The 13,694-nt window shown below is 40.2% G+C and overlaps 1 protein-coding gene across 6 annotated transcripts in view; it reads right to left on the bottom strand.

Moving 5' to 3' along the window:
• The window catches only part of PEX5L (peroxisomal biogenesis factor 5 like), a 396,344-nt gene that overhangs the window by 80,574 nt on the left and 302,076 nt on the right, over window positions 1-13,694 (bottom strand). For 5 of the 6 annotated variants that reach the window (XM_082252035.1, XM_082252034.1, XM_082252039.1 and 2 more), the window contains one exon: window positions 2,847-2,942. The exons of the other annotated variant lie outside the window; for it this stretch is intronic. In XM_082252035.1, coding sequence (XP_082108161.1) covers window positions 2,847-2,942 — 96 coding nt within the window. The remainder of the gene's footprint in view (window positions 1-2,846; window positions 2,943-13,694) is intronic. 6 annotated transcript variants of the gene reach the window in all.

The following is a 13,694-nucleotide window of genomic DNA, read 5'->3' on the forward strand; positions in this document are numbered from 1 at the left end:
CAACTGGACACCCATGCCTGGGGATCAGGGTGAGATGGTAATAAGAAAGATATTAATAAATTAATTTATGTTGTGACAACAAAGATTATGATCTCACGGCATTAGCCACGTGGTAGCAAATGTGACCTAAGTTCGAGGACTTGGGGGCATGCTGTGGATAGGTGGTGTGGGCAAATGTAAGCCCAGTGTCGTTAGTGAGCAGAGGAAAGAAAAACAAGAGGAGAGGAACAGAGAAAAAGAGTAGGAGAGAGAGAAGAAGAAAAAAAAGGGGAAATGATGGGGAATAATCCTGTACGCTAGGGTGACATCAATTATTAAAGACCCAGACAGCTCGGATGCAGGGAGGGGAGAGTTAAGTCCACCAGGGTGACTATATTTTAACCAATTTGGTATGGGAGTCATGTATGATTATTGACATTTTTTCATTAATCTTGAGGCCGGTCAAAATGCTCTTCACCACTGCAAGCGAGACAGAGGGTTTATTCCATGCTCTGGCAATTGACCGTTTAGCGTCAATAAACAGATGGGTCGCCAACTTTTGTTGATATGAGAACAAACCCTGGATCATGAAAGGCAGTAATGCTGCTTTAGCATCCCTGTGATTAGAGGAGTCTGAACACCCTGGCCCAGAACCAGTTAAGCAGGGACAAGACCACCAAATATGGGAGACGTACCCTCGTTGGCCACAACCCCTGAAGCATCTGTTGCTATAGGCTGGGTTTGAACTCGCTATCCGGGCCAGGACCATATTCCATATTAGGAAATCCTTGTATGCGGCTTCTAGGGTAGCTGTGTTGAAGGAACACCTAACACTGAAGGACCAGACTTTTTTCCATTCCTCTGGGTCGATGGAGATTGCCAGATCGCGTTGCCACCGATATTTGTACGAAACTGTCGCAGGAGGGTCTAAAGCATTGAGAGAGGAGAAGATCAAGGAGATGGCACCAGAGGCAGCTGTGTTCGAAGGCTGATTTTTGAAAGGGGAAGGAGGAGTTGCATCTCAGCGAAGACACCCAGTAGCGTAGTTGGGCATATCTTAAAAAATGAGTGGGCTGCGCGTTATGGGCTTCTTGGAAGGAGGGCCAGGGGGGAAAATTGTGGAACATTAGAAATTGACGGACCTCTGTAAACCTGTCTGATGACCACCAGGAAAAGGATCCTGGCAGGAATAAGGGGTTATTAAAAATAGGGAGGAGTGGAGGGAAGGGGTATATGAGATTACCAGAATAGCCAACCAAGTCCCAGAGTTTGAAACTGTGAAGCATGAAGGGGCTTTGGCAGGGGGCGGAGCCTATGGGGAACTCACAGTATTGCCGAGATGGGAATTTGGGCTTAGTTGGGGAGTTCCAGAAGCAGCCACAATGGGACGTCCGTGGTTGCATGGAGTAGGGTCAGGTGGGAATTTTGAGCAGCGTGGTAGTATTTTGTTGATTTATATATACATTTTCAAAGCAAAATGCCACAATATACTGTATTGGTGCAGGCATTTAGGGTATAGCATTGGCATCTCAGTGTGTTTTATGAAAGCTTGTCACACATATTACAGTCTTATTGTACAGTCAGTCAATCAATTAATAACAATCAGATTGTTACAGACATGTTACAGTAATAAGCATACTAGGAGGTTGATGAGTGTCTGCCTCCTTATTACAAGTCCCTCTTATGTTTATTCTGAGAGCAAACATTAGGTACTTTGGTTAGGTCTGGGACTGGAACACAGATAATATAATGGTTTAAAGCTCAGGTGTACTTTTGTATGAAAAACCTTGTACAGTTTCCTTCACATCCCCTTACAAACATATCAAATAATAAAGAGGAACTTCAGTTAAAAAAATACATTTATATAAAAAAACCTCTGCAGCATCCGAAGATATTAGAAATGATTTTTAGGGACTAATTTTGAAAAAAACATGTATTTTCCAAGTTAACCTATTATTAGCACAACACTCAACTGTGGTTTGTCCACAGCCAGTTTCAGTAAGGGCAGCTGAGCCCAGTGCCTGTTCTCTTCCAGGCAGGGGTTGCAGGGGTTGCAATTGCAACCGGGCCCCATGCTCCAGGGGGCCTGTGAGGCTCCCCTGTACACCTGGGCCCTGGCATTTCACCACCGCGGGGAGGCCCCAAGATGCCAGGAAGGGGGACCACTGCAGAACTTGTGAAAGGGTCCTGCTGCGGGACCGTAATAAAGGGCCCCACAACGAGAGTAAAGGGCCCCAGCTTAAAGGGAAGGGCCCTGGCCAGGGGTCCGGGGGGCCCTTCATGGTTTCTTGCACCAGGGCCCTGAAGGTTATAGTTACGCCTCTGCTTCCAGGCTAAATAGCAGTACACAGCCCATGATGCATTGCTAAATCACACACCTACACGCTAAGCACACAGTGTGGCAAAGCCTTTATAACAAGTTGCTCTAGCAATGGAAGTGCCAGTGGAAATTTGTTCCTGCGCTATAGCAACTTGTAAACAATAAGGTAGCAATAGCATCTTCCCTCCTCTGCCCATTTCCTCCCTTTCACTGCCCCCCTTTCTCCCTTTCAAAGAAATCTCACAATAACAAAAGAAAAAATAAAATGTGCCTGAAGACTCCTGGGATTTGTGATACTGATATCCCCAGGAGTCAACAGGAGTATATGGAACATCATTCACCTAGGCAGGAAAAAAACAGGAAGTAGAGCAAGACAATAAAAAAAAAAATTTGGAGCACAATTTTTTTTTTTATCCTATTCTGTTATGGGAGGGGGAGAGAATTACAAGATAGAGGAACCGAAAAAATAAGCTGAAGGTCCGTTTTAACTAAAAACCATAATTTTAAAATAATGATACTTGTGCATAAACTGTTCATAACACATTACCTCAACTGCAGCTTTAGCCCTTTCAAATTCTTCTTCCAGTGATTGGTTTCTGGACAGATATGCTCCCCCTAAACGTGATTCCCGATTCAGTAGTCCCTAAAAAAGATTTTTTTATTTTTATTACAATACTAAACATTCAAACACTTTTAATGATTAAAATGATTATAAAGGAAAAAAAATAAAAAATAAAAAACATCTCTATACTTGCCTCCTCTGTGCAATGACCCCAAAACCTCATCCTCTGGGGTCCCCTGATGACAGTTCTGGCCCCTCCTCTCTGTCTAGTGCCCCCATGGGAAGCCAATTTCCATTGAGGCACTTGTGCATGCTTGCTCCCAAGCCCTGTTGCTGCATCCATTGACACAGATAGGGGGACTTGGCTGTGCCCCCCCCCCTGTTCTCTTGTCACTAGCTTTGATTGACAGCAGTAAGAACCAATGGCTTCCACTGCCAGAGCAAATCCAATGAGACCCAGAAGTAAGGGGAGAGAAAAGCTGCAGATGTGCACAGCCTTGGATCGAATGAGGGCTCAGGTAAGTAAAAGGGGGGGGGGGTGGCTGAGGGGCTGAAACCAATGCCTAAACATTTTATACCTTGTGGGGAATGCATTAAGGTAACAAAATGACAAAAACAAGAGAAGGGTGCACCGACCTAGTGCAACATCATAAAAAATGTATTGAAGAATAAAAAGAGTTCCATACATCATACTCACAAACGCATGCTGTAAATACGCATATAAAATCCTAATACGGTCAGGTGACATCATAGACTAGGTTTCTTTTCGGTATAGCAGGAGGACTGGAGGGCATCCGTGCTGGTAGGGGTGATGCGTTTCAAGGGAGAACCCTCTTTATCAGAGGCTCTGATGAAGAGGGTTCTCCCTAAAAATGCGTCAGCCCTACCAGCACGGACGCCCTCACGTCCTCCTGCTATTCTGAAAAGAATTCTAGTCTTGGATGCCACCCGACCGTATTTGGATTTTTGTGTTTGTGAGTATGATGTATGGAACTCTTTATTCTTCAACAGATGTTTTGTGATGTTGCACTAGGCCCCCTTCTCATTTTTGTTGTCTCCTAGTATATGTGGATGCCTATGGTCCTGAGAGGGCAGCAAGAACCTAGACACCATCAACATAGCCTTCCCCTTTAGCACAGCACCTAAGCGCAGGAGAATTATCTGTTGAATAAGGTAAAAAATGTTTAGACTTTAGAACCATTTTAACCAGAAAGGAGGAAAAAAAAAAAAAAAAAACAGACCAAACTGTTCAGCCAGATACCGTTGTCATAATCTCAGGAAATCATTTTCAGAAAACTTGACTGTTCATTAGCTCCATCAAAAAAAAATGACTGGGCATGCCTACAGCATGACTACAGCATGTTGTTTCTACCCAAATACATGGGATTTGGTTGAAATTCAACAATCATGTTGAGTCTATGGGTATGTGTATTGTATTTAAAGCATGCCATGCTTGTGTATTCTCCAGTTTAGCATAAAGCACAGGCTGCAGAAATGATACCAGCCACTGCTATACTCTGGAATACCAGAAAGACATATACAGTACATCCATCACAATACTTGAATGCAAAATAAAATATAAGGGAGGAACACCAGGAAGAACTCTTTCCGGAAAAAAAGAGAAGGTCCTCCGTTATGTCACAGCTAATGACAGTAAATGTAAAATGTACAGTAGTAAAAGTAAATGTAAAGGAAACTTTACAGCACCATTTCCCAGGACAATTTGTGACAGCAAGAGAGAGAGTGGTGAGCATCATGCTACCTTTTAACAAACACCATTGCAAATCTATATATACCTTTGTTCTGAAGGATTTATGTACAGGCAACACTGCAGGGACACTCCAACAATGCATCTTCTGACACTTTGAAAAGGTACACATTTTCCTTAGTAATTGTAAAGGTGGTAAAGCTTCACTTTGTAAAAAATACCCAGTTAGGCGCAAAGGAAAAAAAAAAAAAAAAACATGATTTGATGATGGAATCAGCTATGGTAAAACTTTTATTAAGCTTTGGGGAAAATGAGTGCAACGGCACTTGCAAAGTGCACAGTCTATTTAACCACTTTACCACTAGAGCATTTTGCTGTCTTACGTCTGGGCCACTTTTTGCGATTCGGCGCTGTGCGAATTTAACTGACAATTGCGCGGTCGTGCGACGCCATACCCAAACGAAATTTACGTCCTTTTTTTCCCACAAACAGAGCTTTCTTTTGGTGGTATTTGATCACCTGTGCGATTTTTACTTTTTGCGCTATAAACAAAAAAAGAGAGTTTATTTTGAAAAAATAACAATATTTTTAACATTTTTTTATATGAAATTCCTCCCAAAAAATATGTAAAAATCAAATTTTTTTTAGATTTTTGGCCAATTTGTTTTCTGCTACCTATGTTTGGTAAAAAAAATCACAATAAGCGTATTTTGATTGGTTTGCGCAAAAGTTATTGCGTTTACTAACTAAGGGAAAGATTTCTGTCATTTTTGGTGTTTTTTTTTTTTAACGAGTAATGGCGGCGATCTGCGATTTTTTTTGCGGGACTGCGACATTGCGGCGGACAGATCGGACCCTTGACTGACATTTTTGACACTTTTGGGGGTACCAGTGACATTACTGCAGTAATCAGTGCTATATATATGCACTGTTACTGTAAAAATGACACTGGCAGGGAAGGGGTTAATTTTATTGGAGAGGGAGAGGTTAATGTATATCTGGTGCTTACTAACGTGTGGGGGGGGGGGAGGTGACTGTGTGAGCCAGGGACAGATCGCATGTTCAGCTATGCTGAACACCCCGATCTGTCACTCCCTGTCACTTAGTAGATCCGCCCGCTCTGTTTACACAGGCGGGCGGATCTCCAAACTAGATTCCCCAAAGATCGCCGCCGCTTCTCCCTTGGCCCGACTCCCGCTGTGAATGAAAACAGCGGGAGCGCGCCTCCGGCGGCGCGCGAGCGCCGCCTACAGGGGGAGGAGTCCAGCGACGTAGGTCTACGTCGCTGGACGATAACGAGCCACTGTGCCGCAGTAGCAGCACAGTGGCTAGAGGTAAAGTGGTTAACATTAGTAAATCAACCCCTATGTACCAATTTTAGGTGTAGGCATTCATTCTTGAAAGCCTTGCTGTGAATTATACATATTTTATATGGAAGATTTCTAGACAAAAGCCAACGTTTTGTAATACACAATGTGCATCATGTAAGGCTGTTTTTTTTTCTGGACAAAGTGACTGTATCATGCCCTAAGACCAAGTCCCTGTGTAGAAATTAAATAAAAATGCCCCTTTATTATCTCAGTGTATTTAGTACATATTTAATAATATTTAATAGGTACTGTACATACATACAAGTGTTTTATTCTGAAATTACTATTCACACAAGTGTCACCTGTGATAAAGTATGCTTTATTAAGAACTTTTTTTACATTTATACGTATAAATCACTTTATAATATAAGATATTATATTTATTAATCTTATTTTACTGGTGGATAAAATGCTGCAAGATGCAAGTGATTCCATGTTTATAAGACATACACACTGTAGCAGGCCTTCAGACAGGTAGTGAGCAAGTGCTGAAAGCCTGCCATAAACATCAATGCTTTAGTCAGGATTAGACCAGTCAGACATCACTGAAACAATGCTCCAGTCTTGAGATCCCCGTGAGAGGTTCCAGTAGTAGAGAAAACAATTATAGCATGGTAAAAGCTTCGAAATATGATTTTGTCTAGAAGGAAATTCCATTAACTAGTATGGAGTATTGATAATGGATATAAAAATACTCCAGTCCTAATATAGCAACATTTCAGCAGCTGACTACCAGACCATCAATATTTAATGATTTGCTCCATTACAAACCACAGAGTATAAAGGTCATTTTTCAAGAGGTGAAAACAATCAAAATGGTAAAACATTAAAGCATTAGTGGAAAGAAGGCCATTCCCATAAGCACTTGTTAGTGACCCTCTGATCCTTGGGATCTGCTGAATAATAGATACACTCATGTGAAAGCATATTTTTAAAACATGCCAAGGCTCAAACAACAATACAGCGAGTAGAGCGTGTAGGTTTTTCTGCTGACCCAGAATATCTTCGATATTAAGGCCTCATGCAAACTGGGTATTAACCCTGGCGCATGTATCTTCAGTGTATTGGTGCTGGCGCAAGGTGCAGGCACACCATCCAGCACCACTGCGGAGAGCCTGTTTACTCTATGAGAGGATGAAAACTGGTGCCGCTGCAAGGTACATCAAGCCTTACTTACATGCAGTGGAGCATACATCCAGAGCCTGGAGTATACCACGAGTACCTGGAATCCAGTCTGCTTGTGTTCTGGGCATTTGTCTCTGGGCGCATACTGTATTCCAATTTTTCTGCATTTTAGTGCATTGCAAGGCCATTGGGAGTCAATGGAAGTGTTTTAAATCATTGGCAACAAGTCATAACAAGCTTTGGTCAATGGCTATTAAAGTGATATTAAAGCTTTGGATTTTTTATATTAAAATAATAAACATGTCATATTTACCTGCTTTGTGCAGTGCCAATCATCCTCTTCTAGGGTCCCCCACCAGCACTCTAGCCCCTCCCTTCTGCCGAGTGCCCACAGAGCAAGCAGCTTGCTATGGGGGCACCAATTCACACACAGAGCTGTGGCTCGGCCCTGGCCCTCTTTCTCCTCATTGGCTTACTGGCTGTGATTGACAGCAGTGGGAGACAATGAAGAGGGAGAGTCCCCAGAAAGCCGAGGCTCTCGTGCACAGTGCTGGAGGAAGATCGAGTTTAGGTAAGTATTGGGGGAGCTTATGCACAGAGAAGGTTTTTTACCTTCAAGCACAGAATGCATGAAGGTAAAAAAACCTTGAGCCTTTAGAACCACTTTAACTCTATTCACACCAAATTAAAAAAAAAAAACACATTGAAAGCACCCCTTAAAAAAGCATGTCAATGGAAAACATATGTTGGCATATGACAATGAACCTGCCCAATGCTACAAAAAAAAGCACACCTGTAGGCTAATGCCTGGTATACACATTCAGTTTTTTTTTATTTGTTCAACCCAGGATAGTAGGGCTCCTGTCTGGGCATCATACAACAATTAGCTAAGTGGGAAACCTCTTATCTTGGGAGGATCTCATATGACATCCTCCCAGATTCACACTTTGTGCAGGCCCTATGGGCCGCGATCTGTCACCTGCTGTGTCCACTGGATTTTGACACTAAACCGGCCTGCTGCCAGGACCATGTGATCACTGTGGCCAACCACAGCAGATCACATGACAATTGTACATAATGAAAGGCTTGGATTTATGCCTTTTGTTGTGTGCTTTTGTGATGAGCTCTGTGATTGTTCACAGTGATCACATGGTGCAGCCGGGCCAATCACAGCCCATCTATACCATGTAATTAGCTGTGGCCAATCTCAGCTAATTACAATAGTAAACACTGAATGAATAGTTTTTATTCAGAAAAAAACAGTTGCTTATAACTGTACTGTACTGTACTTGCAAAAGGTTAAACTTGATGGACCATTTTCTCAGCCTTATTTGATCTTGTTTACAATTTTATGCTTCCATTTTAATAGATGTTCATTTTCTGTAGTGCAGCCCTATGTGATCCCTGCTAACTCAGAAGCCAAGAGCCACCCACATAAGGCATAACACCCATTTAAATTACCAAGTTTTATAGCTGTTATTTAGGGTAATACTTTGTCTAATTTGCATCCATAAATCACGCAGCAGTAAGCTGCAGGACCTTTTGTGCATATGACCCTTTTTATCTAGCTTGGAAGAGCTGTTTGAGAAGTCTTTTTTCTTAAAAGCCTAAACTTTTGTAATTAACATTTTCTTTTTCAAGATACAACACTAGAAACAATCTTTCTAAACTGGAATAATTGCTAATTATTCCTCATCACTTATCTCTTTTATGGAGGTCCTCTGTCTTGAGTAGAAACATGTTAATTAACAACAGTAGAGTCACCCATGCATCTCTGGACATATTGTAATCATTTTAAACGATTCAAATTTGTTGGGATGGGTTATGCATACTATACTTATGCTGTTTATTGAATGATTGATATTTATGGCCAGTACACACACATATATATATATATATATATATATATATATATATATATATATATATATATATATATATATATATGTGCACTGCCCATAAATATCAACCATTCAATAAACAGCATAAGTATAGTATAATAAAATAAGGATTTAGTTTATTATTTATATAGCACCGACACAATGATTTACAGCTTACCTAGAACCATTTGCATCAATACTGTTTCTACCATCATCTTCCATTATGAGTATTAGAGCCAGTTTAGTAAAACACAAATCTGAAAGGCAACCCATGCAAAAAAAATGGGGAAAAATAACAACTCAATATTTTTCCAAGGCCCAAAGCTGTAAGAAATGTATACTATACAACCTGCTGTGCTTGAGAGTCTCCTTATTGTCTTTTGATAGCAGTAGAGGTAAATAACTGAAAACGTGCACTTCTGCATATTAGCAAATGTGTTGAATCTGTACTGAAACCCTCCCACTATACAGGAAAGTTTTTCTTGCTGAGGACCCTAAAATTCTGTAAGAATAAATTACTAAATCCCCCCCCCGCAAAAAAAAAAAAAAAGTCTCAGCTTAGACATGTTACATTAAAAATGCAAATAGTTTTCCAGGAAAATGTGTGACTTTTTATGGAGAGAAGCCAAATGCCTGAGAATGTGTGACATTGCCTGAAATACTAACCAAGATATGTAATATGAAAGTGAGGAGAGTTTTCATAGCATGGATTAAATATTTGTTTTATTATTATTGCCAAAAAAATGATTATTTGAGCGTTCAGGACTTAAAAGTTTGATCTGATGGTGAATAATATTTCAGAGAAAAAAGACTTGATAATATAGAGCTGAGACACAAATAAAAGTAACAAAAGCTGACTTGAGGTAGCTGCAAAGTCGACAGAAACCTGTAGAAATATCACAAGAAATAAAAGTACAGAGAATTGCAGTGGCCAATGGAAAGTTATCGGGGGTGGAAGAAACAGTGTTGCACTAGTCTTGGGTACAAAGTAACAGAGTTGACTGTGTAGTGCACAAACTCAGTAGGTCTCTCTCTGACAATAAATGATTGAACAGGAACTGAACTGAAGAATACAATTGCTAAATTCATAAAATTAGCACACCAGGAGAATTCTCTTTATTTTAACCACCCTGCTCCTGGCCGTGTAGTAAATCAGCCTCTAAAGGAAGTTGTTATTCTCAGAGGATGGTTTTAAACATCCTTCTGTGTATTGTTGGTGCACATGCCTAGCTCATGCACAATGACTATCATTAGACAGCAGAAAGCCTAGGCATAAGGCACAGATCCAATCAGAACGGGTCTGTGCCTTGTGATCTTCGCAATAGCCAATCACAGTAATCACAAATGTAAACAATACAACTGTTTGAATTTGAGAGCCCTCCCCTTCCTCTCACAATGGAAGAATGAGGAAATAACGAATGCATGAACTATTCATTAACAGAAGATCACAGAGAGGCAGGCATCATTTCATTGTGGTATTGTTTATCTGCTGCAGTTAACCCTTTCACCAAGCTCCTCACCTGTACATCTAAGCTCCATCCTGTCTCAAGATGTGACTTGTATGTTAACCACCCCACCTCTGTTTTGCTGCACGTTAACTCCCTAGTTTCCATCCTCACACTGTATGTGCTCTGTACCACGATTGATGTCATAAATAATGCAGCAGGAAGAGTGAGATTCTGTGACAGGAGGGCAGATCATAGAACCCAGGTGGCTACAGTAAGTCTGCATAGCACCTCCCCCCATAGCTGAAATATTGGTAAACTTTGTGCACAGAAATGTAATATATTGTCTTATTTCTTTGGTAAAATTTAAAAAGACGATGTTGCATTGAATAGATAGATACCATTGATGTCAAGCCTTAAAATCGTCCAAAACAAGGTGATAGAGGAACGTTGGACATGGATTTTCACAGGTTATCAAAATTTTGAAAACAAAAGTCACAACTTGCCCAAATGGCCTGTGTTCAGCAGCTCATTAAACTATGGGGAATCCCTCATTAGAAAGCATTTGTTGGAGTTGAGACATCTGGGTGTAACAGATCAAAGAGAGTGCCAAATTAATAATTGTTCAATTGGTTACAACAAGCTGAGCACAAAAACAGCTAACGCATTTCAGGGACCACACAATACCCCTGGGGTAAATGAAATGGCAGAATGTTAAATGGACTTAACACTACTCCTAAGCAGACTAGTCTGCGGGCAGAGGTTGTTATAAATAATAACCAGTACTGGTGTTCATAGTAAAAGTAGCCTTTGCTACTCTTTGACACTTCGATTGTGGGCAGACCCTCTCTGCAAACCCTCTCTCCATCCTCACTTACAATGTACTCTTGGTCCTGCATTGTAATTGGTGACATCACAATGTGATTTTTGGCTTCAGGGGACAGGTTGCACAGCATTGAAGAAGCCTGCCATACTGAGGAATAAAGTAAGTATTACAGCCTATTTATCTACCCTTAGACTAAGGAGTATTTAACACTTGCAGTACAGGGAGGTGTCACATTTTTTGTTGTCCAGAGTGGGGCTTAAATACCCAATCAACTCCAAGTGAATTTTAAAAAGGTGGCTTTTGCTAGATAATAATTGGATAATTGAAGTAAACACAGCTTCCCTTCTTTTACTATGCTAAATGAACATTCATTTTGTAAAGTGAGCATATACATCAAAACGTGAACATGCTTTATCTCTTTAATAAATCAACCTCAGTTTATTTTTAGTCTCTGTGGGACCCCCAGTTTGTAGTAAGTTACAATTATGTCATATTCACTATGTGTATTTTCTTAAACTGCTTGCAGTTGTCTAATGGAGACTGACAGGTTAACACAGGGCCAGTCCTGGCAAAAAAGGGAAACCTGGCATGAATATAGAATGGCAGTTGTCGAGACAACACAATCAGCCTCCTGTAGAGTTAAACAGTGGATGAGTGCCTGACATCTTTTTTCTTGATTCTCTACTTCTGAACTTCATCTAAATGAGAATCTGAATGTAATGGATTTTATGCTTCCCGTGGCTCCTCATTTAGATATTATATTGTTTATTTTGGATGTATAAAGAACTGAGTTGATGCATAAATCCCACTTTTGCTTCACTACTATAGCTGATGAAAGTACCTGAAAACAATGAACTCTCTAAATGGTATGTCCTAAAAAACATGAAGTGCAGCATTATATCAGAATACTACTCATAAAGATGCTAATATAGCTGCATTTGATATTTTTCTTGCCATAGATTGTTTTCTTTTTACCTAGGGTAGATAATGCCCAATTAACAGTTATTCAGTTTCTGCAATTTTAATTTTATAAAATCACATTATTATAACCTATTAGATGTGCTATGACTTGCTTTTATAACATACTGCAAGGTTCAATTCAGAAAGTTAGTAAACCAGGACAAGGATCCTTATTTTCTAAAAAGTCAATGTGAGAGATTTACGAAAACTGGTGCACACAGAATTTGTTGCAGCTGTGCATAGTGACCAATCAGCTTCTAGGTTTTATTGCCAAAGCTTAAGTGACAATAATCCCAGTTGATGCCTGTTATGGGGAAACGCGTCGGGTGGAGCCACATCTGAGATGTCTGTGCACACGAGCTGGATGGCGGGGTCTGCAGCCGTGTTTGTTTGATACTATTGCTGTTTATTTTCATCCTAAGTGTAAGTGCAAGCTATATTTTCATAAACTGGAATGTTTCAAATACTACACTAGGAATTGCCTACCTTCTCTTTACTTGATACATGCTGAAGATAGGTTTTACTAATGTTGGAACGTTTTATATGTAAAATTGTCTTTTGGTCACACATTGAATTACCTTGGTGATGATCAGATATCGAATGCTCTTGGCTGATGACCGGTCTTTTTCCTTGAATAATACGAAGCAGTATGGAGAACAAAGCATTTTTAGTTTCAATTATTTGAGACCCATCGTCTCTGGTAAGAGGCGAGTGTTATCTGTGGAGGAGGATCTGTCAAAGCACTCTGTCACTATATGTGTTGCCATTTTTTCACTTCTAGTAACTGGGAGAATTATATGGACTATTTGTTTATTTGTGATTTCGTTTTAATTTTTAAGTTGTTTTATTTAAACTATTCACATATTGGCTATGTGGTATATACTCCATGATGAAGATTGATTGTTAATTGGAAAGCGCACCTGGTCACTCTTTGCATTTGCAATTCTGTATAGTCACTTGTGTGAACTTTTCATCTCTGCCAGACAGGCATAGCCAGCAGGCTAACCTCACTTATCCCCAGTGGAGGTAGGATATCCAAGTTGGTCATCAGCCTGCCAAACCTTCATTTTGGGCATTGAGGGGCACCAGCTCACCAATTAGGGTATTCCTCTGCTCTACTTTCATGTAAACATACTTGAGAAAGAAGATTAATAGCAGTATACAAGGGATAAGCTCAGATTGCTACCCATCTGTCTTCCAATCTGAGTGCTACTCTGCAAGGTATTACATGAGACTAATATTAAGGCAGATGTAAGTACTAATTCTAGTTGTAAGTAAAAATGAGTTCAAAGTTGATCTCTAGACAAAAACATACATTGTGTAGTACAAAAGCCTTAAAGTACACATCACATAGGAAAAACATTTATTGCTACCTATGTGTGGAGTATGTAACAAATCACTGTATACAATAGAACTAGGACCAGACAGATCATTTTAAGCGTTGAGTATAAAACATTTCCTAGAGGCAAAACTACTAGTTATTGCTACACCCAGATTTTTAGACAATGATTAAAATGTA

Source organism: Pelophylax lessonae (genome assembly GCF_965119305.1).
Source record: "Pelophylax lessonae genome assembly, chromosome: 3".
In the NCBI taxonomy this organism is placed as follows: domain Eukaryota; kingdom Metazoa; phylum Chordata; class Amphibia; order Anura; family Ranidae; genus Pelophylax; species Pelophylax lessonae.